The sequence below is a fragment of the Micropterus salmoides genome, unplaced genomic scaffold (assembly GCF_014851395.1).
Source record: "Micropterus salmoides isolate LMB-PRFRI ecotype aquatic unplaced genomic scaffold, ASM1485139v1 Ms_hic_scaffold_18, whole genome shotgun sequence".
In the NCBI taxonomy this organism is placed as follows: Eukaryota; Metazoa; Chordata; class Actinopteri; order Centrarchiformes; family Centrarchidae; genus Micropterus; species Micropterus salmoides.
The window spans coordinates 27,795,328-27,818,734 of NW_024040928.1; the positions used below are offsets into that span (position 1 = coordinate 27,795,328).

The 23,407-nt window shown below is 42.1% G+C and overlaps 1 protein-coding gene across 1 annotated transcript; it reads right to left on the minus strand.

Annotated features, from left to right (window-relative positions):
• Positions 1-19,692: 19,692 nt before the first annotated feature.
• Positions 19,693-23,091, minus strand: LOC119908571. Its single transcript, XM_038726357.1, has 2 exons — positions 21,947-23,091; positions 19,693-19,784 (listed from the first exon to the last, which is right to left on the minus strand). Exons 1-2 carry the CDS (start codon positions 22,785-22,787, stop codon positions 19,693-19,695), a joined length of 933 nt encoding a protein of 310 aa, XP_038582285.1. The 5' UTR covers positions 22,788-23,091.
• Between the last annotated feature and the right edge of the window lie 316 nt (positions 23,092-23,407).

The following is a 23,407-nucleotide window of genomic DNA, read 5'->3' on the forward strand; positions in this document are numbered from 1 at the left end:
TCAGACCTGTTGAATTTCGGTGTCTGAACAGGTATTTAAGTTTTCAGCAGCACACCACAAAGCTTGTGCAATCATGTTATTACCATCTTAGAAATGAAAAAATCATATAAAAATATGATCAATGTTAACTTTTAAGGACACTGAGACCATTACTGCTATTTTAATTTATTCTTGGTTCATTGTGTACTTCTGCAAAGGATTGAAGGACTGCTATGATTTCGAGTGGCCTTTTATTGTGGCCAGCCTAAGGCATACCTGTGCAGTACTCATGCTGTCTGATCAGCATCTTGATATGCCACACCTGTGAGGTGGATGGATTATCTCGGCAAAGGAGAAGTGCTCACTAACGCAGATTTTGACAGATTTGTGAACAATACTTGAGAAAAATAGGCCTTTTGTGTACACAAAGAAAGTCTTAGATCTTTGAGTTCAGCTCATGATGAATGGGGGCAAAAAGTGTTGAGTTTATAATTTTTTTCATTATATGTATGAAAACGGTTGTGTTTTGGATCGTGCTCACTCGTGAGTTCAAGTGAGCACCCGGGGGCGATTTATGTGGAGATGATTCAGATCATTTCAGAGACGATTCACGCATCACACAATTCAACTGCTATAATTGTGACAAAACGAGTGCAAACAGCTGCTGACGTCGAATTATTGCACTCTAATGACTGAGACTGAACAAGCTAATAAAGAAGGCTGGCTCTGTGCTGCTCCGGAGCCCCAGGAGTTGGTTGTGGAGAGAAGAATGTTAAATTAACTGTTTAACATCATGGACAACACTTCACATCCGCTGCAGAACCTGCTGGTCGGGCAGCAGAGTGCATTCAGCTGGAGACTCCTACAACTCCGCTGTAGCAAGGACTGTTACAGGAAGTCATTGCTACCCACTGCCATCCCAATACAAAACTCTCCTCTGTGCAGGGAGAGGAGACTGAAGGACTCGTGACTGATAAAGGACATTACATTATAGTTAAACATCATGCTCAACACTCTCAGTATTTGCAAGTGATAAATTGCGCATCAGTGAAATGTACTGATCTGTGGGGACCTTTAATGCTAGGACAGGTATAGATGCAGATTCTGTAAACCCACAGGGAGACTATCCTATACCTGACCAAGCCAGCATTCCCCTCCCTCCTAGGAACAACGTTGATAAAACTGTCAACAAAAGTGGGCTGCAGCTATGTCGAACAATGGGTCTGTACATCGTTAACTTGGCTTGGGGGGGACTCCTTTGGTCACTACACACACAGCTCTCCTCCTGGCAATTCATAGTTTTCATGTAACATCACATTCCTAAGAAAACGCTCCCTTGGAGGGCAAAAAGAAGGGAAGCAAGTGATGTTGTGACTGTTACTTTGAGTTTGTTACTTTTGCGTTGCCAAGATGCTGGATGGTTGTGCTCTCGGATGCACTAATCGACGAGGAGACAAGCCTGGGCTGTGTAGGTCAGGGATTCCCTACAAGGTAAACGTAAACATTACCGCAGTCAAGCGTGCCCAACACTTGCAGTTTGTGTCCATATCTATCTTTTTCTGGAGTTGAGAGGTGATCCAAATAAAATGTAACTGCTGAAGTCTCTCTCAGCTCGAACGCAAGCCTCACCTTCTCCTGTTTTAGCCCAGGCTAATGGATTTCAGAGGACGCTTTAGGGTGGTTCAACCAAACAGTGCTGTGTTGAAAAGACATCGAGGAAGGCCCAGCCATTTACGGATGGAGTTTGCTGGCTTTTGAATCCATCTTCTGAGCTGTTGTTGAGGGGATGTCGCACAACTTCAGGGGTCACATCAGACTTTGGTGTAAGGTGAACTTGTAGGACCAGACCTTGAATTTTCCAGGGAGGAACTCTATAATCAAACCAGTTCTACTGTATGGGAAGAGCGGGGTCCTCCCAACTATATGAGAATTGAACTAGGCCAATTCCCCGTTTTAATTAGGATACAAAAAAGAGCAATCAAATTTTACAACAACCTAAAGGCAAGTGACCTGAAATCCTACCATTCGTAGCTTTTCACTGCCAAGAGGAGAACATAGAGAGTCGTCCCCTCAGGCAGCTGGTCCTGAGGACAGCCCTCACACAATCTGGCCCAATCAAATTATAGCTAACCAAAAAGAAAATTACATTAACTACTGGACATCTAACACAAAAACTCAAAGCAAACTTTAATGCTATTTAGCTCTAACAAGCAGTACACGGTGGCAGACTATCTGAGCAATGTGAGCGATCAGAAACTGAGGAAGACAGTAACTATGTAGCCTACAGACTCTGTGACCACAGCTTGGCCACAGAGACTGGCCGACACGGGCAGACCGGCTGCCCAGAGAAGACAGACCGTGTCAGCTCTCTGCCCACTTATGAAGAGATCAGAATAAAGTTCTTTACAAGAATTATATGTAAACTCTGGAGGTTTTACCCTCTAATGATGACCAGAAAAACGTCACAAACACAGGAGATTTTCTTCAGGCCTTGTACCTCTTACCATTTTCCTTCCAGCTCGATGGCTTTGTACTTATAGTCCATGTTTGTCCTGCTGATGAGAATACAGCCCCAGTATATCTCTGTTTGTTTGTTGTCCAAAAGCACATCCATGTAATTGTATGTTTAGGCTCAGGCTGTGACGTGCACTGACATATCTCACTGCTTCTATGGCGCTGACACTATTTTCTCCAAGTAGATGGTACATTCTGTTCTGGTCAGAGAGCGTTTCAAAATCTGGGAGTTTGACCTTCACCTGTCTGTTCATGTGTGCTGTCAAACATCACCATGGATCCTGTCTGTTTTCTAATAAACACTATCTGAAGAAAACAAGTTGCATCATTGCAAACATTTATCTTAAGTAACAATCTTCAACTTCCTCTTCTTCTTTTACGAAGGTGAAATGCATCGTTGTCACAGATACTCAGTGTGAACTCTGATGGCTGCATCTCATATAGCTGATGAAGAATTTGGGGTCTCTGTCAGTCACTGTGGATGAGAGAAAACTACATTTCAAAAATGTAAAAGTAAAAATTGTAACAGAGTTTTTGGCTGTTCAGACATCGACAAGAAATTCAGAGAGACTGAAATCTAAAACAGAATAAAGTCACTATGATGAAGTGACATCATCCTAACCACAGGAAGTAGCTGCAGCGTCTCTCTACTAAAGCACTAGTTTAGAAACTCAGACAGTTCTGAGCACGAGAACAAGAGACAGAAGAAGGAGAGACTCAGAGAATCATGATGGTTGAGTTCAAATGGATTTCTTTATTTCTTCCAGCGGTGCTTCAGTTTACAGGTAAGAATACATATATCACATATATAAATGGAAGGCACATTGTAAAAAATAACTTGATCAATATTATTAAAGATTCTTTATTAGCTACATTTGATTTAACTAAGAAAACCAAATCTGTTGTTTCTAATGTGGTGAGTTTAGTGAACTCTTGGAAACTAAGGATAAAGAAATAATCGTCACTAACTATGAACATAACAGACATTTTCTCATTTCACTTTATTTTTCATCATTTTCTCAACAGCAGCAGCTGAAAAACTTACCCTCTACTTCACTGTCAGAGTTGGAGATGAAGTCACTTTGCCTTGTGAAAATGTGATAGACAGTCAGCAAGAATGTGAATATACTTCATGGCTCTTTGTTGGTTCAGGATACACAGCAGTAGTAGAGCTGGTTAGATTTGGGCAGATTGGTGAAAACGCCAAATGTAAATCAGACAGACTGAGTGTTACAGAGAACTGTTCTCTGGTTATAAAGAAGGTCACAGTCGAGGATGTTGGTCGTTACAGCTGCAGACAGTTCACATCAAAACAACATCAAACTCCAGACTCTCATGTTTATCTGTCTGTTATTATCAGTGAGTATTTCCATCATAATGTTTTCAGCTCAAACTGTCTTGTTAGAACAATATACTGAAACATTACAATAATTACGATCACAGTGATGAAGTTAACTTTACTCTTGTTGTCTTTCTCTCACAATATCTCCATCTTCACCAGTGACTGAACGTAAGTACGCTGATAAGGTGACGTTAAACTGCTCTGTGTTGACACATGGACAGTTCTGTAGACACACAGTGAAGTGGCTGTATGAGGATAAAGATGTGGACAAAGATAACAAAGACATGAAGACATCACAGTCTGGCTGCTACGCCACTGTGTCTTTCCTGGATTCTCATTTTGTTAACAAATCAAAGTCTAACTTGACGTGTGAAGTGACAGATATTTACTCTGGAAAAGTGCAGCTGTTCACCTTCAGCCCTCAGTCCTCAGAGGAGAAAACAGGTGAGAATATGCTGAGCTGTTTATTTGATGACTTTTTAAGATGACATCATTCCTTCTCATTTAGTGACAGCAGATGGGAAACATGAGGTATTGTCTAAATCAGCAGTTGTTTGTGTGGCCATTGTGGTAAAAGTAAAGTTCTCAATTAAAAGATTGGGATAAAATATATTTAAAAAGACATTCCGACAACTGAGTAGTGTGTTCTCGTTCAAGTTACGTCCAGTACTCCACAATCCCACCTCCACAGCCACCCCGGTCCAGGTCCTATCTGTGCCCACCAGTTGAAATATAAAATTCCTACTCACGGATTGGGCGAGTTAAACTGTCCGCCCAGGCCCGAGTGATGTTGCGTTGGCGGGCACTGGCTGTTACAGTCGGCTGGACTCTCGTCTCGGTCGCCGCAGGCTCTGTCCGGTGAGGTGAGGTGTGTGGCGTTCAGGGACAGTCATGCAAGTACATAAAATAAACTTAAAGGTGCTATATGTAAGTTTTTCGATGAAATTATTGTCAATGGGCTCAAAACTCACTTAGAAATGAAGAACACACCTGTTTTCTCTCTTGCTTGCATCAGCCACTACTCTGCTTTTAATGCCCCTTTAAAATGTAGATGCATGTTTACAGTGGTGGTCTTGGATGTTTTGGGGATCTGGGCGAACTCAAATAGCCTATATAACAACCGTTAATGTTTATTCTCCTGGGCCCTTTTCACACATTACAAAACATTTAAGATGCTGTGTTTACAAGTGTAGGCCTACTGTAGAAGTAGAAATTATTTCCAAAAGACTTTTCATCACTTCACAGTCTCAAACCAAAATCATAACATCTTCAGAAAAACACTGAGTAATTAATTTACCTTCACTAATGGAAATATAGCATTCACCATTTACACTTTATTATTATTGTTTGTATCATTGAAGGACATATGGAACTTGTTCAATCATATTTTATAAAAATTTGATTTGGATTTGATTTTCTTATGTTGTACATAACACCTGCACTTAATACTTATTTATTCCAGCATCCTTTGCACTATATGCTCCATCACACTATGTACATGTATGTATGTGTATATGTACCTGTATATTACATTTACCTCCGACATGTACATAAAATGATAATAATACTAATAATTTTACATCCTTTGCACTCTGCTCACTGCACAATTTGTCTATCTGTCTATATTGTTTTTGTTTCATAGTGTGTATATTGGTGTTCTCTCTACTGCAGCATGTGTTTGATTTTATTATTGTGTATGAGTTGTACATTGTGAGCAATGTACAATCCAGAGTCAGACTCCTTGCATGTGTACACATACCTGGCAAATAAAGCTGATTCTGATTCTGAAAATGTTAACAGTTAGCCAAAATATTTTATTTGTTCATTAACGAGACAAATAAGAGTCCACAGCCATGCTAGCAGCTATGGTACTTTGAGCTATTTAACATTTTTTAACAGGTATTTAATATATAAATATTTTTTCATTTTCAGTGTGTTAGCATGCTAACATTTGCTAATTGGCACTAAACACAAAGTAGGCCTACAGCTGTGGCTGATGAGAACGTCATTAGGGCCCGAGCACGACCGTGCGAGGTCCCTATTGAAATTGCTCGGATTATATTTTTTTTTTTTTTTTTTTTTTTTTTTTTCTTTTTTCTGCAAAGTAGGCCCAAATGACATGGCCTAAACATACTCGAAAACTCACCAAAATTTGCAAACATGTCAGAACCGGTGAAAAATTTCGTATTCTACAAGTTTCGCACATGGGCGTGGCAAAATGACTCGCTAGCGCCACCTAGAAAATTGGAAATGATTAGCCCCTCGTTCACGTTCAACCTACATGTACGAAATTTTCTGGGGACATGTATCGTATCAAGACGCACAAAAAAGCCTCAAGAACCCATAGCCTAAAGTCAACAGGAAGTCGGCCATTTTGAATTTTATGGCCATTTTTGGATGATTTACATACTTCGTACTTTAACGAACTCCTCCTAGGGATTTAGTCGGATCGACCTCAAATTTCTGCTGTGCCTTCTAAAGGCATTGACGATGAAAAGTTGTGCTATTTGCGCGTTTTCGTCAATGGGCGTGTCCGTGGCGTCGATGATTCGCAATGAAACAGGAAGTTGTTGTAACTTCAGTGTACATGCTCACATCTGGACCAAACTGTACATGTAGGATGAGAGTCCCGCCCTGAACACATGTACATGCCGACATTCACCCACAGTCATAGCGCCACCTGCTGGCAACAGAAAGTGACCTTTAACGAAGCAGCCCCCGCCGCACGTTTCACCTATGTGCACGAATTTTCTGTGGTACGTGTATCTTGTCCAGACGCACAAAAAAGCCTCTTGGAGCCATAGCCTAAAATCAACAGGAAGTCGGCCATTTTGAATTTTACGTCAAATTTTGGATGATTTACACACTTCGTACTTTAACGAACTCCTCCTAGGGATTTAGTCCGACCGACCTCAAATTTGTGCTGTGCCTTCTAAAGGCATTGAAGATGAAAAGTTGTGCTATTTGCAAGTTTTCGTCAATGGGCGTGTCCGTGGCGTGGCGTCAAAGATCAGCTCTTCGCCATGACACGGAAGTTGTCGTAACTTCAGTGTACATGCTCACATCTGGACCAAACTGTACATGTAGGATGAGAGTCCTGCCCTGAACACATGTACATGCTGACATTCACAGACAGTCATAGCGCCACCTGCTGGCAACAGGAAGTGACTTTTAACGAAGCAGCCCCCGCCGCACGTTTTACCTACGTGCACGAATTTTCTGTGGTACGTGTATCTTGTCCAGACGCACAAAAAAGCCTCTTGGAGCGATGCCCTAAAATCAACAGGAAGTCGGCCATTTTGAATTTTACGTCAAATTTTGGATGATTTACACACTTCGTACTTTAACGAACTCCTCCTAGGGATTTAGTCCGACCGACCTCAAATTTGTGCTGTGCCTTCTAAAGGCATTGAAGATGAAAGTTGTGCTATTTGCAAGTTTTCGTCAATGGGCGTGTCCGTGGCGTGGCGTCAAAGATCAGCTCTTTGCCATGACACGGAAGTTGTCGTAACTTCAGTGTACATGCTCACATCTGGACCAAACTGTACATGTAGGATGAGAGTCCCGCCCTGAACACATGTACATGCTGACATTCACAGACAGTCATAGCGCCACCTGCTGGCAACAGGAAGTGACTTTTAATGAAGCAGCCCCCGCCGCACGTTTTACCTACGTGCACGAATTTTCTGTGGTACGTGTATCTTGTCCAGACGCACAAAAAAGCCTCTTGGAGCGATGCCCTAAAATCAACAGGAAGTCGGCCATTTTGAATTTTACGTCAAATTTTGGATGATTTACACACTTCGTACTTTAACAAACTCCTCCTAGGGATTTAGTCCGACCGACTTCAAATTTGTGCTGTGCCTTCTAAAGGCATTGAAGATGAAAAGTTGTGCTATTTGCGAGTTTTCGTCAATGGGTGTGTCCGTGGCGTGGCGTCAGAGATCAAGTCTTCGCCATGACACAGAAGTTGTCGTAACTTCAGTGTACATGCTCACATCTGGACCAAACTGTACATGTAGGATGAGAGTCCCGCCCTGAACACATGTACATGCTGACATTCACAGACAGTCATAGCGCCACCTGCTGGCAACAGGAAGTGACTTTTAACGAAGCAGCCCCCGCCGCACGTTTTACCTACGTGCACGAATTTTCTGTGGTACGTGTATCTTGTCCAGACGCACAAAAAAGCCTCTTGGAGCGATGCCCTAAAATCAACAGGAAGTAGGCCATTTTGAATTTTACGTCAAATTTTGGATGATTTACACACTTCGTACTTTAACGAACTCCTCCTAGGGATTTAGTCCGACCGACTTCAAATTTGTGCTGTGCCTTCTAAAGGCATTGAAGATGAAAAGTTGTGCTATTTGCGAGTTTTCGTCAATGGGTGTGTCCGTGGCGTGGCGTCAGAGATCAAGTCTTCGCCATGACACAGGAAGTTGTTGTAACTTCAGTGTACATGCTCACATCTGAACCAAACTTTACGTGCTTGATAACTCTCCCACCCCGTTATGGAGGACCGATCCTGACACAGTCAGAAATAAATACAGAAATAAATAAATGCTCAATAAATAAATAAGCATCCAATTAAATACACAAAAAAATAAAGTAAATAAATAAATGTAGGTAGTAATTAAATTATACAAGGAGACATAAATGTATATATTTTAATTAGTGCCTTTACTATTCACCTTTGTTATAATTACCTTATTTGTTTATTCAACTTTATTTATTACAAATTTTTTTAATGTATTTATTTATGTGTGTGTTTTAATATTTTTGTCTGTTTTATTCTTCCTTTGTATTTATTTACCTTATTTATTTTCACCCATGGTATTTATTTCTGCCTGTCTTTTTTAAATTTTTGTATGCATTTCTGCCTCATTATGCAAATGAGGAGGGGCTGTGTCTCAAGGGGTCATCTTCTCTGCTATTGGTGGACCAGTCAGACAGGAGAGCTCCTACTCTGCCTGCAGACATCAACGATCTTGCCCCTCACACAGTCAGATGGCTTCCTTCAGTGCGCTGAGGTGTTTAACAACTCTGAAGACAATACTACCAGCAATGTCTTCCTTCTCTTTTCACGTAGACGCTCCGACAGACGGTGCTTTCAGTTTGCTGCATGCATGGACACAGAACTGCGGTACAGCACACAGTAACGATGAAATGTGTGCTGTTCTCACATTCTTCCTCTGTATGTACACATAAACAACAAGGCAGGGAAATATAAAAGGAATTTATTTTATTGTTTGGGTACATTATTGTTCAGTGTACATGCTCACATCTGAAACAAACTTTACGTGCTTGATAACTCTCCCACCCCGCAGACATCTACACGCCAACACCGATTTATATTCATAGCGGCAAGTGCTATGTAGCTCCACATAGGGGACACAGGAAGTGACATATAACACCTTCATGCGGCGTCATAACCGCGTAGCAAATTCACAGCCGCACCGGCAGAGCTCCAGAATATGCAACTCGGCCGGCTCACACGCGGACGCGCTTATAAGTGCGAGGGCCCGCCCAACGCTGCTTGCAGCTTTAATTATGTTTTGTCTTTACTCAGAAACTAAAATATTAGACAAATTCAAATTTTGACCAGATGATGGCGCTACGTGAAAATTCACCCTTTGGTCCTCATGTGAGAAACAAGTAGAGAATATTATATCGAATATGTCATTTAGTTAATGAAAATGGAAAACAGTTATTTTTTAAGTTGGTTCCTTCATTCAATTTTCAACCAAATCAAAATAAAACAACAGCATAGAGAAGTAAGTTTCACAAGAAAAATAAATTGTTCTTTTCTTTTCCACAGCAGATTATGTAGTCCTTCAGCTTCTCTACTGTATCCCTTACTAGCAGATTGTATTTTCAAAAGACGAGAATAATCCAATGTTGGCATTCTGAGATTTAAGTGATGCATGTTTACTAATGTTTGACACATTTTCTCTTCTCTTTTAGTCACTATATTAAACAGATATTTATGTATCTAATATAAAAAGATATTTATGTTATCATTTCTTTTCCAGGTTGGGTGAGGTTCATCATTGTGTCTGTGGGTTTAGCAGCACTCATAATAATTGTTGTGGCAGTCAACATCTGGACAAGAACTAAAGGTGAGAACATTCACAGATGAAACTCAGAAACAGGAAGTTTTGATAAAGCTGAAAAAGATTTTCACTGTGGAAACTAAAGTCGACTCTTTCTCTTTTCTTTTCAGGGACAAAAACAAAGATGGATGAAAACACAGTGAGTTTATAATGTTTTTACAGTTGGTACTTTACACAGCAAACCAGTGTTTGTGACATCTGTTCTTCATTCTGAAGTGTAGACACTCCCTCTCTGGTCAGTCAGCTGGAGCAACATGTGACAGTTTGGGGTAGCCTACTTTTGGTTTAATATTCTATATATTTATCTTCTTTTTACTTGACTTTCTTAGTTAATTTATTTCTGCATGTCATTCGTTGCAACAAAAACACTTCCTCTTTCAGTGGCAGAAACAGGAACTTTCGTAATTATTCAGTAAAACCTTTTGTTTGTTATTTTTAATTGTTCATCAAACAACAGCAACATCATGAAATGAAGTACTACATGATGTCTCATACTCCTGTAATACATTATTTTACTGTAATCATACATTTTGTTACATCTTGGGAGGGTTGGCTCATCTGGACTGACCAAACCAAAGAACATCTCAAACACTATCACATCTAGTGCATCAAGTATGACCACTGACAGATACCAGGACAATGTAGGCCTCACTGTTTATAAACCACATAATACATGAAGTTTACAGAGGCATAGTCAGGTGAGGCTCCTCTCCACTTTAGATTAGAAAAACAATTGGAAAAATCTAACTCAAATGTCTTTTTCATTTTTTTTAAATCCAGTAATCACAAAGTAGTATTAACAGCCATAATGGTTATAATAATGTTATCAAATTACACCTTTGTGTGCACAGTAGCGAAGCAATAGCCTACAAACAAATGCATTACATTTTTTTATGCAAATTCTGAAATTATAAGCATTATTGTTCGTTTGCTATCGTTAACACTGTTAACAGGAAAAGTAAAAAAGTGTTTTCCTCCAGGGCAGTAAAATGTGAAGTTTAGCTGCTGTAGGCTACTGTTTTATTGCCAATAATATTCATCAGCTGTTTGTCTCGCGAATGGAAGTGGCACATTTCTGCCCTCATAGCAAAGCCAAAACACAGCGCTGGAGAATCCAACTACATATATTTTACACCACTGACAAGGGAAACAAGTCACTTCTCTCTATCATTATGGCCAGCTTCTACCTGAAGCTCTCAAACAACAGCGTGTTTTGTTTCTGTGACGACAAAGATTCACGCTCCATTGGCTTGTGCTCGGTAATATATGTGCTCCTCCGTTTGTCCCAATTTAACTTCACTTCTTACTTCTAATAAATCAGTCGACTACTCAGAGGCTGTACATCATTATTATTATTATTTCCTCTTCTTCTTCTTCGTACATATTCAACATAGTGACAAGCCTCTACGCTGCCAGAATTCTACAAGAAGAAGAACAACATAGTGACGAAACGCGCTCTGTAGAGCAGTTAGTCCATTTTCGGCTACTGTAGAAACATGGCGGCACAACATGGTGACTTCCATGTAAGGGGGACCCGCAGTGTATGTAGATAGAAGTGTCTCATTCTAATGTAATAAAAACACAACGGTTCATTATGTAAGGTCTTTGTACACCACTGGAAACATGTCAGAGTGAGGGTTTGTTTGTGTTTTACAGGTTAATAATGATATAGGTGAAGATGATGGCGTGGCGATCTATGAAAACTCTGTCAGACTCCACTGATTAAAAACTTCCATATGTAACCGGCTGCCCCCGAGAACATATTACACGGTCCTGACTCAAAGCAGCAACCTCGGGTACGGGAGGCGGACACGCTGACGAGGAGGCCAAAACCCATGGGCTCTGGTGTCGGTCGCCAGTGCGTCTCTTAAGGTGTCGGGGACTGAGGTTTACTCACTGCACAGCCTCGCTGTACTAGTAGTACCACCTCCCTCCTCTTTTCCCCGTCTGGTAGTAAACCTTCCCTCTGGGGGACCTCTAACCTTCCAGTGTCATGTTACGTCAAGAAGCCTTTACTCATTTCTCAGTTTTTAATTCCTCGATTCCTCTCCCTGCCTCCTCACCTCCTTGCCTGCAAAAAGATAGTTTTAACCAGAAAAACAGCGTCAAGTATTTGAAGTTTCAATCTGGTTTCTGGAGGTACCACAGCACTGAGACTGCCCTGATTAGTCACCAGTGACCTTGTCAATGATCTTGTATATTATCTATTGTCTGCCGATGATGGCATGTTCTCAGTCCTAGTACTCCTGGACCTTAGTGCTGCATTCGACACCATTAATCACAACATCATGTTAGACAGACTGAGGCACTGGGTGGGGATCTCTGGTACAGCTTTAAAATGTTTTTCATCCTGCCTGTCCAATAGGAGGTTCTGTGTCTCTGTGAATAACTATGTTATGCTATCATTCTCGTGAGCTAAATATGGAGTGCCTCAGGGGTTGGTCTTAGGAACGCTTTTATTATCCTTGTATATGCTTCTCCCTGGACACCTTATTCAGAAACATGGTGTCTCTTTTCATGTTTATTCTGATGACTCAAAGATCTACCTTCCAGTCAGATCTCCAGACCCTGGAGTACTGAGTTCACTTATCGACTGCCTCTGTGATGTCAAAAATTGGATGTCCAATAATTTCCTCCAGCTGAACTCAGACAAAACAGAGATCCTGGTCATTGAGTCCCAGCAAATGTCAAAGCAAATACTGCCATCTGCTGGTTCCCTGGTGGATCATATCAGGCCTGTTGAATCTTTGCGTCTGGTTCGACAGTAATTTAAGTTTCAAGCAGCACACCACAAAGCTTGTGCAATCATGTTTTTACCATCTTAGAAATATATGAAAAATATGATCATCGTTAACTTTTAAGGACACTGTGATCATCTTGCATGACTTTAATATCATCACGATCGACTCCAGACTGTCCAGAACCCTGGTGATCCTTGGGCAGAGGTCTGTTGTCTGAACAGACTGCCGGAGGAAATCAGGGGGGCTGAGTCTGTGAACTCATTTACGTCACTTCCTACATATTTTTATAGAGGAGCCTTTCCTGATTTTTAATTTATTTTCTTTACTTTTTCTTTTCTTTTGTGTATTTTTTTTCTGTATTTTAATGTGTGTTTTCTTGCTTTTATCGTGTATCTTGTATTCTGTTTTATTGTCTTTCTACTTTTGAAAGCACTTTCTAAAATGTTTTTTGAAAAGTTCTTTATAAATAAATAATAAAAAGAGTCCTTGAAGACCTACTCTATTGTACCCTGAGCTGTTCACTCAAAGGACATATTTTGTAAAATGCGCTTAAAATACACTACAAATACAATTAAATGTATTACAAAAAAATGCAGCTTATACAGATAGACAGGATGTGGCAGTACTTTGCATGATCCACGCTGGCTGAGATTGGTTGATCTCTAGTGTTCATGCCCTTCATGTCCTTTTGTGACTGGATGTCTTAGGGTGTCCATTCTGGCAAAGCATGTTAAGTACTTTGGGACTTGTGTACTTATTGGCCTGTTATTCAAATCACACCAAATATGGTACTCATGAACACAGCAGGTACCATAAGAAATAGATAAAAACAGGTATATATAGACAGGTATAGTCAAAGGTAAACAAGGGTAATGATCAAAAGAATGTGCAAATACATCTACTGATTCAATTCAATTTTATTTATATAGCGCCAAATAACAACAGCAGTTATCTCACAGCACTTCATAATAGAGCAGGTCTAGACCGTACTCTGTGATCTTATTTACAGAAGCCCAACAATTCCCACCAAGAGCAGCACTTGGCGACACAGGCAAGGAAAAACTTCCTTTTAAGAGGCAGAAACCTCGAGCCGAACCATGGGTCAGGGTGGGCGGCCATCTGCCTTGACCGGCTGGGGGAGAGAGGGAGAGGGAGGGAGAGAGAGAGAGAGAGAGAGAGAGGCAGCCTACACAATATACACACAGAGGTACAGACAGTAAAGGTGATGTTGCTATAGACTAAATGAAAAATAGTACAGATACATACAGTAACGTTTATGATGATAATCGTAATGTTAATAATAACAATAATAACAATAGGACTAGTAATAATTGTAGCAGAGGGTGTTGAGCAGGAACACGGGAGCAGCCGGCGACCCGCAACCACAGATCCAGACTCCACAGCTCCAGTGCCAGCAGGAAGTGATAGGAGGAGAGAGGAGAGGGACGAGAAAGCACAAGACTACAGGAAAGGGGAGAAGTCGAGTTAGTAACATGCATTAATGGGATGAGGTTGCATACAGAGGGAGAGAAAGTAGAGGAGAGAGGAGTTCAGTGCATCATGGGAAATCCCCCGGCAGTCTAGGCCTATAGCAGCATAACTAAGGGATGGTTCAGGACTCATCTGAGCCAGCCCTAACTATAAGCTTTATCAAAGAGGAAAGTCTTAAGCCTACTCTTAAATGTGGAGATCGTGTCTGCCTTCTGAACCCAAACTGAAACCTGGTTCCAGAGAAGCTGAATGGTTCCAGAGAATGCAGAGAAGCTAAAACAGGAGAAATATGATATATTTTTCTGGTTCCTGTCAGAACACGAGCTGCAGCATTCTGGATCAGCTGAAGAGTCTTAATGGACTTTTTCGAGCAGCGTGATAATAAGGAATTGCAGTAATCCAGCCTAGAAGTAACAAATGCATGGACTAGTTTTTCTGCATCATTTTTAGACAGGATGTTCCTAATGTTCGCAATATTACGTAGGTGAAAAAAGGTGGTCTGTGAAATTTGCTTAATGTGAGACTTAAACGACATGTCCTGATCAAAGATAACTCCAAGATTCCTCACAGTGGTGCTGGAGGGCATCATCTGCATAACAATGAAAGTTTATGGAATATTTCCTGATAATATTGCCTAAAGGAAGCATATATAAAATGAAGAGGATTGGTCCGAGGACAGATCCTTGTGGAACTCCATGACTCACTGTGGCGCGCATGGAGAACTTACCGTTAACATGTACAAACTTAAATCGATCTGATAAATAGGACTTAAACCAGCTTAGAGCGGTTCCTTTAATGCCAATGAAATGTTCCAGTCTCTTTAATAGGATCTGATGGTCAATGGTATCAAATGCAGCACTAAGGTCTAATAAAACCAGTACAGAGACAAGTCCTTTTTCTGATGCAATGAGGAGGTCGTTAGTAATTTTCACCAGTGCTGTCTCTGTGCTATGATGAGCTCTAAATCCTGACTGAAAGTCCTCAAATAAAATATTGCTCTGTAGAAAGTCACACAGCTGTTTAGCAACTGCTTTCTCCAGAACCTTAGAGAGAAATGGAAGGTTAGATATAGGTCTATAGTTGGCTAAAACATCCGGATCAAGTTTGGGCTTTTTCAGAAGAGGTTTAATTACAGCTACTTCAAATTACTGTGGTACATAGCCTGTTGATAAAGATAGACTGATCATATCTAGTATAGAATTGCTGACTATGGGTAAAACATCTTTAAGCAACCTAGTCGGAATGGGGTCTAAGAGGCAGGTTGATGGTTTAGATGAAGAAATTATTGAAGTTAGTTGGTAGAGGGAAGCAAAGCAGTCTAAACATATATCTGATTTTACAGCCGTTTCTAAGGTTCCTGAGTTTAGAGATAAGTCAGTGCCAATTTTGTTTCTAATAGTTAGAATTCAAACAGTGGTCAGATAAAGAGGGATTCCGTGGGATCACTTCAATTGTTCAACTGTTCAATTTCAATACCATATACCAGAGCAAAGTCGAGGGTGTGGTTGAAACAGTGAGTCGGTTCATGAACACTCTGAGAGAAGCCAATGGAATCTAACAGAGAGATAAACTCAGTACTGAAGCTGTCATTCTCAACGTCCACATGAATATTAAAATCCCCTACAATAATTACGTTATCCATTTTAAGGACTAAAGTTGACAAAAACTCTGCAAATTCAGATAAGAATTCAGAGTATGGACCCGGTGCTCGGTACAATATAACAAAAATAATTGGTTGCAGTGATTTCCAACTTGGGTATGAAAGAGCAAGGCTTTCAATTGAGTTACAATTTAGTTTAGGTTTAGAGCTGATTAGTAGGCTAGAGTCAAAGACAGCCACAACACCTCCTCAGCCTGTGCCTCGAGGAATGTGAGTATTAATATGACTGGGAGGGGTGGATTCATTTAGGCTAACATATTCTCCATCACCCAGGTTTCAGTAAGACAAAATAAATTAATATCATAATCTGATATTAGTTCATTTACTAGTACACCTTTAGAAGCGAGAGATCTGATGTTTAAGAGTCCACATTTAACTCTCCTATTCGTTTGCATTATTGCTCTTGTGGCTTTAATTTTTATGAGGTTTTTATGCACAGCTCCTCTTCTGTTTACCTTTAATTTAAATAACTTCAGTGGTCGGGGGACAGACACCGTCACTATAGGATTTTCACTAAGTAACTCCTGGAATGGAGGAGCAGAGAAGTGTGTTAGACTGCGACTCTGCGTAGGGTTTTGGGTGGGTAACTGCTGAATTAGAAGGGCAGAGAAGGGGGTTAGACTGCGACTTCTGCCTTCTGGTCTCAACTCTGGGTTGTCATGGATTTGGTCCACTAATAAACTTGGCCAGATTTCTAGAAATGAGAGCTGCCCAAGTGGGATGGATGCTGTCTCTCCGGATCAGACCAGGTCTTCCCCAGAAAGTCTGCCAATGATCAACAAAGCCCACATCGTTTGCTGGACACCACCTCGACAACCAGCAGCGGAATGACGACATGCGGTTATACATGTCATCACTGGTCAGATTTGGCAGGGGTCCAGAGAAAACTACGGTGTCCGACATTGTTTTTGCATATGTGCACACCGACTCAACATTAATCTATTTACATTTATCCTTAGCCAGCAGTTTCAAATAAGACTCGATGTCGCCCGCTCTGGCCCCAGGGATGCACTTAACCATGGCCGCTGGCTTCGCTAACTTCACGTTTCTCAAAATGGAGCTGCCAATGATCAGAGTTGGTTTCTCGGCTCGACTATTCCTCCTTCGGACAGTCACCCAGCCACCCTTTCCTGGCTGCTCAGGAGATCCCGGGGGACGGCTACCACAGGTAATGTGGTAGAGGTTCTGATGCTGCTGGACACAACTTAAGTGATGTTCCTGGAATTATTGGGTGTTTTGGGTCTTTCAACATCATACACCTTCATCCAGGCTACCCAGCTGAGGCTGATCAGACCTCAGCTTGTATCCAGTTGGCGAATCTAGCTACTTTGCCCCCATGGATCTCTTCCCTTGTGCCTTAGCCATCTTGAGGCTTTCTTGGCGCTTTGATGGTATCGTGGATGGCTCTTCTCCTCCTCACTCCATCGATGTCTAACAGACTGAAGGCTCTGAACAGGGATCGGGCTGCAAAGCCCCTGCATCCAACCTCTATTGGGAGACACCTTGCTCTCCATCCGGCTTGTCAGCACTCGCTGACCAGTCCTTCGTACTTGGCGAGCTTCCTTTCAAAGACCTCTTGCAGGCAGTCTTCCCAAGGGACTGTTAGCTCCAACAGAACCACTCTTTTGAAAGACTCAAACAAGAGAACCACATCTGGTCTTAAGGTTGTGGTCGCAATGTGGTTGGGGAACTTGAGTTGCTGCTCCAGGTCCACCAACAGCTGCCAGTCCCTCGCAGTGGCCAGGATGCCTGCAGATGTTTTTGCAGCTGGTCTTGGCTGCTCTCCAGCTTTAATGAAGGTGATGGCTTATTTGGAGGGGCGGGAGCACTTGGCCCACTCGACTCCTGCAGCAATGGCTTCAGCGATGGCCTTCAGCACCTGGTCATGTTCTGGTTCTGGTCTTCCACTTCAGACCAGTCCTCACTTCAATCCCAGTCTTTGGCACCTTTTAATCGCTTGAGTTTCGATATTGCAACACTTCCCTGACTCTCGTTGCCTTGAACTCCTCTTCCAAGGACTTGAGTGGCAGTTGCAGTTTGTTGCGGTGCCCATAGTGCGATGCTACTTGGACTTTTTGGAAGCCCCAGCCATTTTCTGAGATGGCTGCTGATTCTCACCTCACGTTAGTTCTTTGAGTGAGATCCTTTTGATCCTCCTTCCTTCACCTCTTCACCAAACCTTTTGGATGTGATGCTGACGATGATCATTGTCATAGCTTGCAGTTTCCCCTCATGCTGGCCTCCAGAATCTGTTCGACATCGATGTCAAACTGGTTCCACAGTGAGGTCATGCTAGCTGCTAGCCACTTGATCCGCCTCCTCTCAGACTTGATGCTGGAGGGAGTCATTTGCAACACTTGGATGTTCCGGGCACTGTGGGGTGACTCCGGGCCTGGCTCCTCCTGCGTGAACATCTGGGCGTTGTGTTAGTCCTGTCCCAACCATACACTTCATCTTCCCTTGGTGGATCTTTAGGCCTCGCTCGTTCCTACAGATTCTGCCACATGTACACTGCTTACTTGTGGTTGTTTGTCCATTGCCTTGGTATAGTACCGTTGAATCCGTCTGGTTGGGGTGCTCATCCTCCGCCCCTCTCGGGCACATTCATCATAGCTTGTTATGGTAGTCCTCCTCACAGAAGACACAGTTTGGGTTGCCAGCCCGTTCTGTCCCGGTTGACGTCTCTCCGAGCTGTCACTGACTCTCCAGTAGTCACCAAGCTTTTCATGGTTGTCAACCAGCCTTTCCTGGTAGTCACTGATTGAAAGAATCAATTAATAATTGAAATACTTAGCTAAATGAGATGATTAAATCATGTATTAAAGCATACCAGACTGCAAACAAATCAATACATTTATAATAAACAATGGTATCAATAAAGTCAGTTGTCAAAGTAAAACATTTGTGTTCATCTGAAATATCATTGCACATTTTCCCATTAAAACAAATGTTTATCAAATCTACAACTAAATAAACCAAATAATTATAAACCCATTCATATCCGTAAAATTATTCTGATGTAAAACACATATTTGTTATTAAAACTATTGGTAATTTAGCCTCCTGAATAGTTTTACATTATTTATTTTCCTTATTACATTCTTAAAAACATCATGTTCATCACTTCTTAACATCTCACACATTTTCATGGAGCTGATTTCATCATCAGCAAAACAACCTCCCTCTTTGCTATCTGCAGGTATGCATCCTATCCTCCTCGGTACATTCTTAAACACATAGTTTTGTACTACTTCCAATACATTTAAGCATTTCAGGACATTTTCAAAATGATGTAGCTGATTACAAGCAAAAACATTTCAGTATATCTTAGAAATGGGGAAGTGCTGCTGCTGTTTGAGTTGTTCAACTCTTGACCCAGACTCTTGAGTTATGACGCATTTGTCAGGGTTGTCAGACTCCTTTGTTGGTCACACTGAATAAATGTCTCTTTTTATTTAAACATTATGGTGTCAACCCAAAGCACTAACTTCACATGGTGCTAGAGATTCACCAAACAACTCAGCCGCCTGGGTGCAGGCTGGAACTTATTCTTATTTTGATTAATGAATAAAGTTACAGAGTTGTTTAAACATCGTGATTGCGCAACATTATTTCAATGCTACTGTAAGGTTTAGCCCCATGGTGGAAGGAGGAGACATGGACATGAGATCTTCACCTGATGCTTCAATTTATTTTTAAACCAGATGCGTGGAAAGTGCAGTTGTGCAAGTGAGGTATTGTAAAAATATATCAAAAATTAACAAAAACAAACAACGAGAAAACTAAGTATATACTATTCAAATTATCATTACAAACTGAGATTACGCAAAACAAAACCTATATCAGCCCTGACTATTGGGCTCCAGCACATGTGCACTTCCAGGCCCAAGCTGTTCTCTCTCCAGGGGGGCCTCTGCCTCCTTCCTTTATACCAGAAGCCCCTCCTACAAGACAAACCAAAGTTAGTTGACAATCAATTAAACACCATTATGTTATCTCAACCATCAAACACACCTCTGGCTACATCACCACACAACAAATCAACTAGAAAACCAGAAATGAAATGTTACCGGCTAAACAAAAGCTTCTCAAAAGAGCAACTTTAAAATACTCCCGTACACCCCTCTGTACTGGCTCACACTTGGACCATTCAAGGTCTTCTCCCTATAAATGACTCCACACTCCATCACTTCCTGTTTGCCCCTTCGGCCCAGATCCCTGCTTGATGAGGAGAACAGGTGAATAAAACACAAACACTTGAATGACCTTGGGTAAATCCCATAAGCTAAAATAAATTACTTGAAATGAACTGTGTATGTGTTGTATTTATCCAACCATGATTTCAACTCTTCTGACCAGTACTTATATGAACTGACATGAAATGACAGGCCATGTGTCCATTGATGCTAGCCCATATGCTAAGGGTAACCGTCCTATGCTAATGCTCAGCTAAGATTAGCTTAGCATGCCAAGACCAACACTGCTGACTTCAATGAAGGCATGGGGTAGCCCCATGACATTTCCCCCTCCCTCTGAAGACGACCCCTGCGGCGTCCTAGAAAGGTAATCCGCTGTGCAGTTGTCTCTCCCTTTCCTGTAGAGAACATCAAAGTCAAAAGGCTGCATGGCGAGAAACCACCGTGTTATCCTGGAATTGGTGTCCCTCATATTCCGGAGCCATGTCAGTGCCCGATGGTCTGTCTCTAGAATGAATTTCCGTCCCAGCAGGTAATAGCGAAGAGAGTCCAACGCCCACTTAATGGCAAGGCATTCTTTCTCCACAACAGAGTACCTTCCTTCATGTTTGTTAAGTTTCCTGCTGATGTACAACACAGGCTGAAGATTACCTGGTTCTCCCTGTAACAAAGCGGCCCCGACCCCAAGTTCAGATGCATCTGTCTGGAGAATGAACGGTTGTTGGAAATCAGGACTCTTCAGTACAGGTTCCTTATACAGAGCACGTTTCAATGCCTGAAACGCCTCCTCACACTCTTCTGTCCATTTCACCTTGTTGGGCTGGTTCTTCCTTGTCAGGTTGGTAAGAGGAACTGAGAGGGTAGAGAATCCTGGGACAAAACGCCTATACCAACCCACCAAGCCCAGAAATGATTTGACTTGCGACTTAGTTCTAGGTCTTTCGGCTGACAATATAGCATCTACCTTGCCAACTTGAGGTCTGATCACTCCTTTGCCCAGCACATAACCCAGATATTTTGATTCTTGCTTGGCAAGTGCACATTTGTCTGGGCGGATGGTCAGGCCTGCATCACTAATCCTCCATAGCACTTCCTTCAGATGAGACAGGTGATCCTCCCAGCTGGAACTATAGACCACCACATCATCTAAATAGGCCGCTGCATAGGCCTCTGTGCCCTTCAGCAACCTGTCCATCTTCTGAAACGTTGCAGGGGCCCCATGCACGCCAAAGGGAAGCACTGTGAACTGGAAGTGTCCAAAAGGGGTTTTGAATGCTGTCACCTCCTTGCTTTCTTTGGTGAGTGGGATCTGCCAGTACCCCTTACATAGGTCCAGTGTACTGATGAAGTTGGCACTGCCTAGTCTCTCAATGAGATCATCAACCCTGGGCATGGGGTACAGGACCAATCTACTAACACCATTAACTTTTCTAAAGTTAAAACAGAATCTTAGAGTTGTATCTTTCTTTGGCACGAGAATTATTGGGCTGCTGTGGGTACCTCAGAAGTATGGCCATGAACACAAACAACTGGTTCTGTCTCCTCTATATTCCATAGCTCTCTTTGCACAAACTTGGCCTGGACAAGAGATTGAGTACACCCTGTGTCTAGCAATGCAGTTAGGGGTCTACCATTTACCAGGACTGTAACAGTTAGCGAATCAGATGACTCTGGGAAAGGTGCAACCCTAGGCCTTGGAACATAGCACAGGTTTGTAGCTTTGGGCTTTTTAACTGGACAAAAGGGGCGTGTATGGCCTGCCTCACCACAGCTGTGACATATTACCTCTGCTTTGCGACCTGACCAAACCCTTTGGTTAGTCTGATCTACATGTGAAGGTTTTCTATAGCTGGCCTGACCCTGTGTATGGCTACCTGAACCACCCCCTTTCAAAAACCCCTCAGACTTACCCCCTTGGAGTCTGCGTTGTCCTGCGTAGCGGTAAAATCCTGGTCCCTTGTGAGCAGACACATAGGCATCCACTAGTTTAGCAGCCATTGCAGCAGTGGTTGGATCACGCTCCTTGACCCAGACTTTCACTTCTGGATAAAGCACCTTCAAATACTGCTCCAGGACCAATTTCTCCATCATTTCCTCTTTACTGCAGGTGTCATACTGGACCCATTTGCAAAAAGAGTCTTTGAGTCGGGTATACAGTTCTTGGGGGGACTCCTCAGCTGGTGTGTCATAAGAGCGGAATCGTTGACGGTAAGTTTCTCTATTGATTTCATATTTTTTCAGCACTGCAGCTTTCAACAAGCCATAATTCGTTGTATCTGCTGGGTTCATTGCCACAAAGGCCCCTCTGGCCTTACCCGTCAACAGTGGGATCAGTCGTATGGCCCACTCTTGCTGTGGCCAGTTGTAGACCCCAGCCAACCTCTCAAAAGTCGTGATGAAATGTTCAATGTCATCAAAGTCTTCAAGTCGTTGCAGCTTAGGCTCTCCTTTTAGTGCCCCAGCTGTTGGTTGATGGCCACCCCTGGCAGCCTCAAGGTCCAACTGAAGTTGTGTGACTTGATGATTCAGCACACTGTATTTCTGTTCCTGTTTTGCAGCTTCCTTTTCTTGTCTTTTATCTCTGTCCATTTGCAGGTGCATGAAACTCTCAAACATCTTGGCCAAGGAGACAAGACTAGACGCAACAGACGTACCAGGGTTTTCTCCTGACTGGGAGCCATCTTCATCTCCTGTCGCCACTTCCTCCTCTTCAACTTCAATCTGCTGCTGTTGGAGCTTTTTGGGAGGCATTCCCCAGCTTGTTTTAACTTCTGACACCACATGTAAGGTTTAGCCCCATAGTGGAAGGAGGAGACATGGACATGAGTTCTTCACCTGGTGCTTCAATTTATTTTTTAACCAGATGCGTGGAAAGTGCAGTCATGCAAGTGAGGTATTGTAAAAATATATCAAAAATTAACAAAAACAAACAACGAGAAAACTAAGTATATACTATTCAAATTATCAGTACAAACTGAGATTACACAAAACAAAACCTATATCAGCCCTGACTATTGGGCTCCAGCACATGTGCACTTCCAGGCCCAAGCTGTTCTCTCTCCAGGGGGGCCTCTGCCTCCTTCCTTTATACCAGAAGCCCCTCCTACAAGACAAACCAAAGTTAATTGACAATCAATTAAACACCATTATGTTATCTCAACCATCAAACACACCTCTGGCTACATCACCACACAACAAATCAACTAGAAAACCAGAAATGAAATGTTACCAGCTAAACAAAAGCTTCTCAAAAGAGCAACTTTAAAATACTCCCGTACACCCCTCTGTACTGGCTCACACTTGGACCATTCAAGGTCTTCTCCCTATAAATGACTCCACACTCCATCACTTCATGTTTGCCCCTTCGGCCC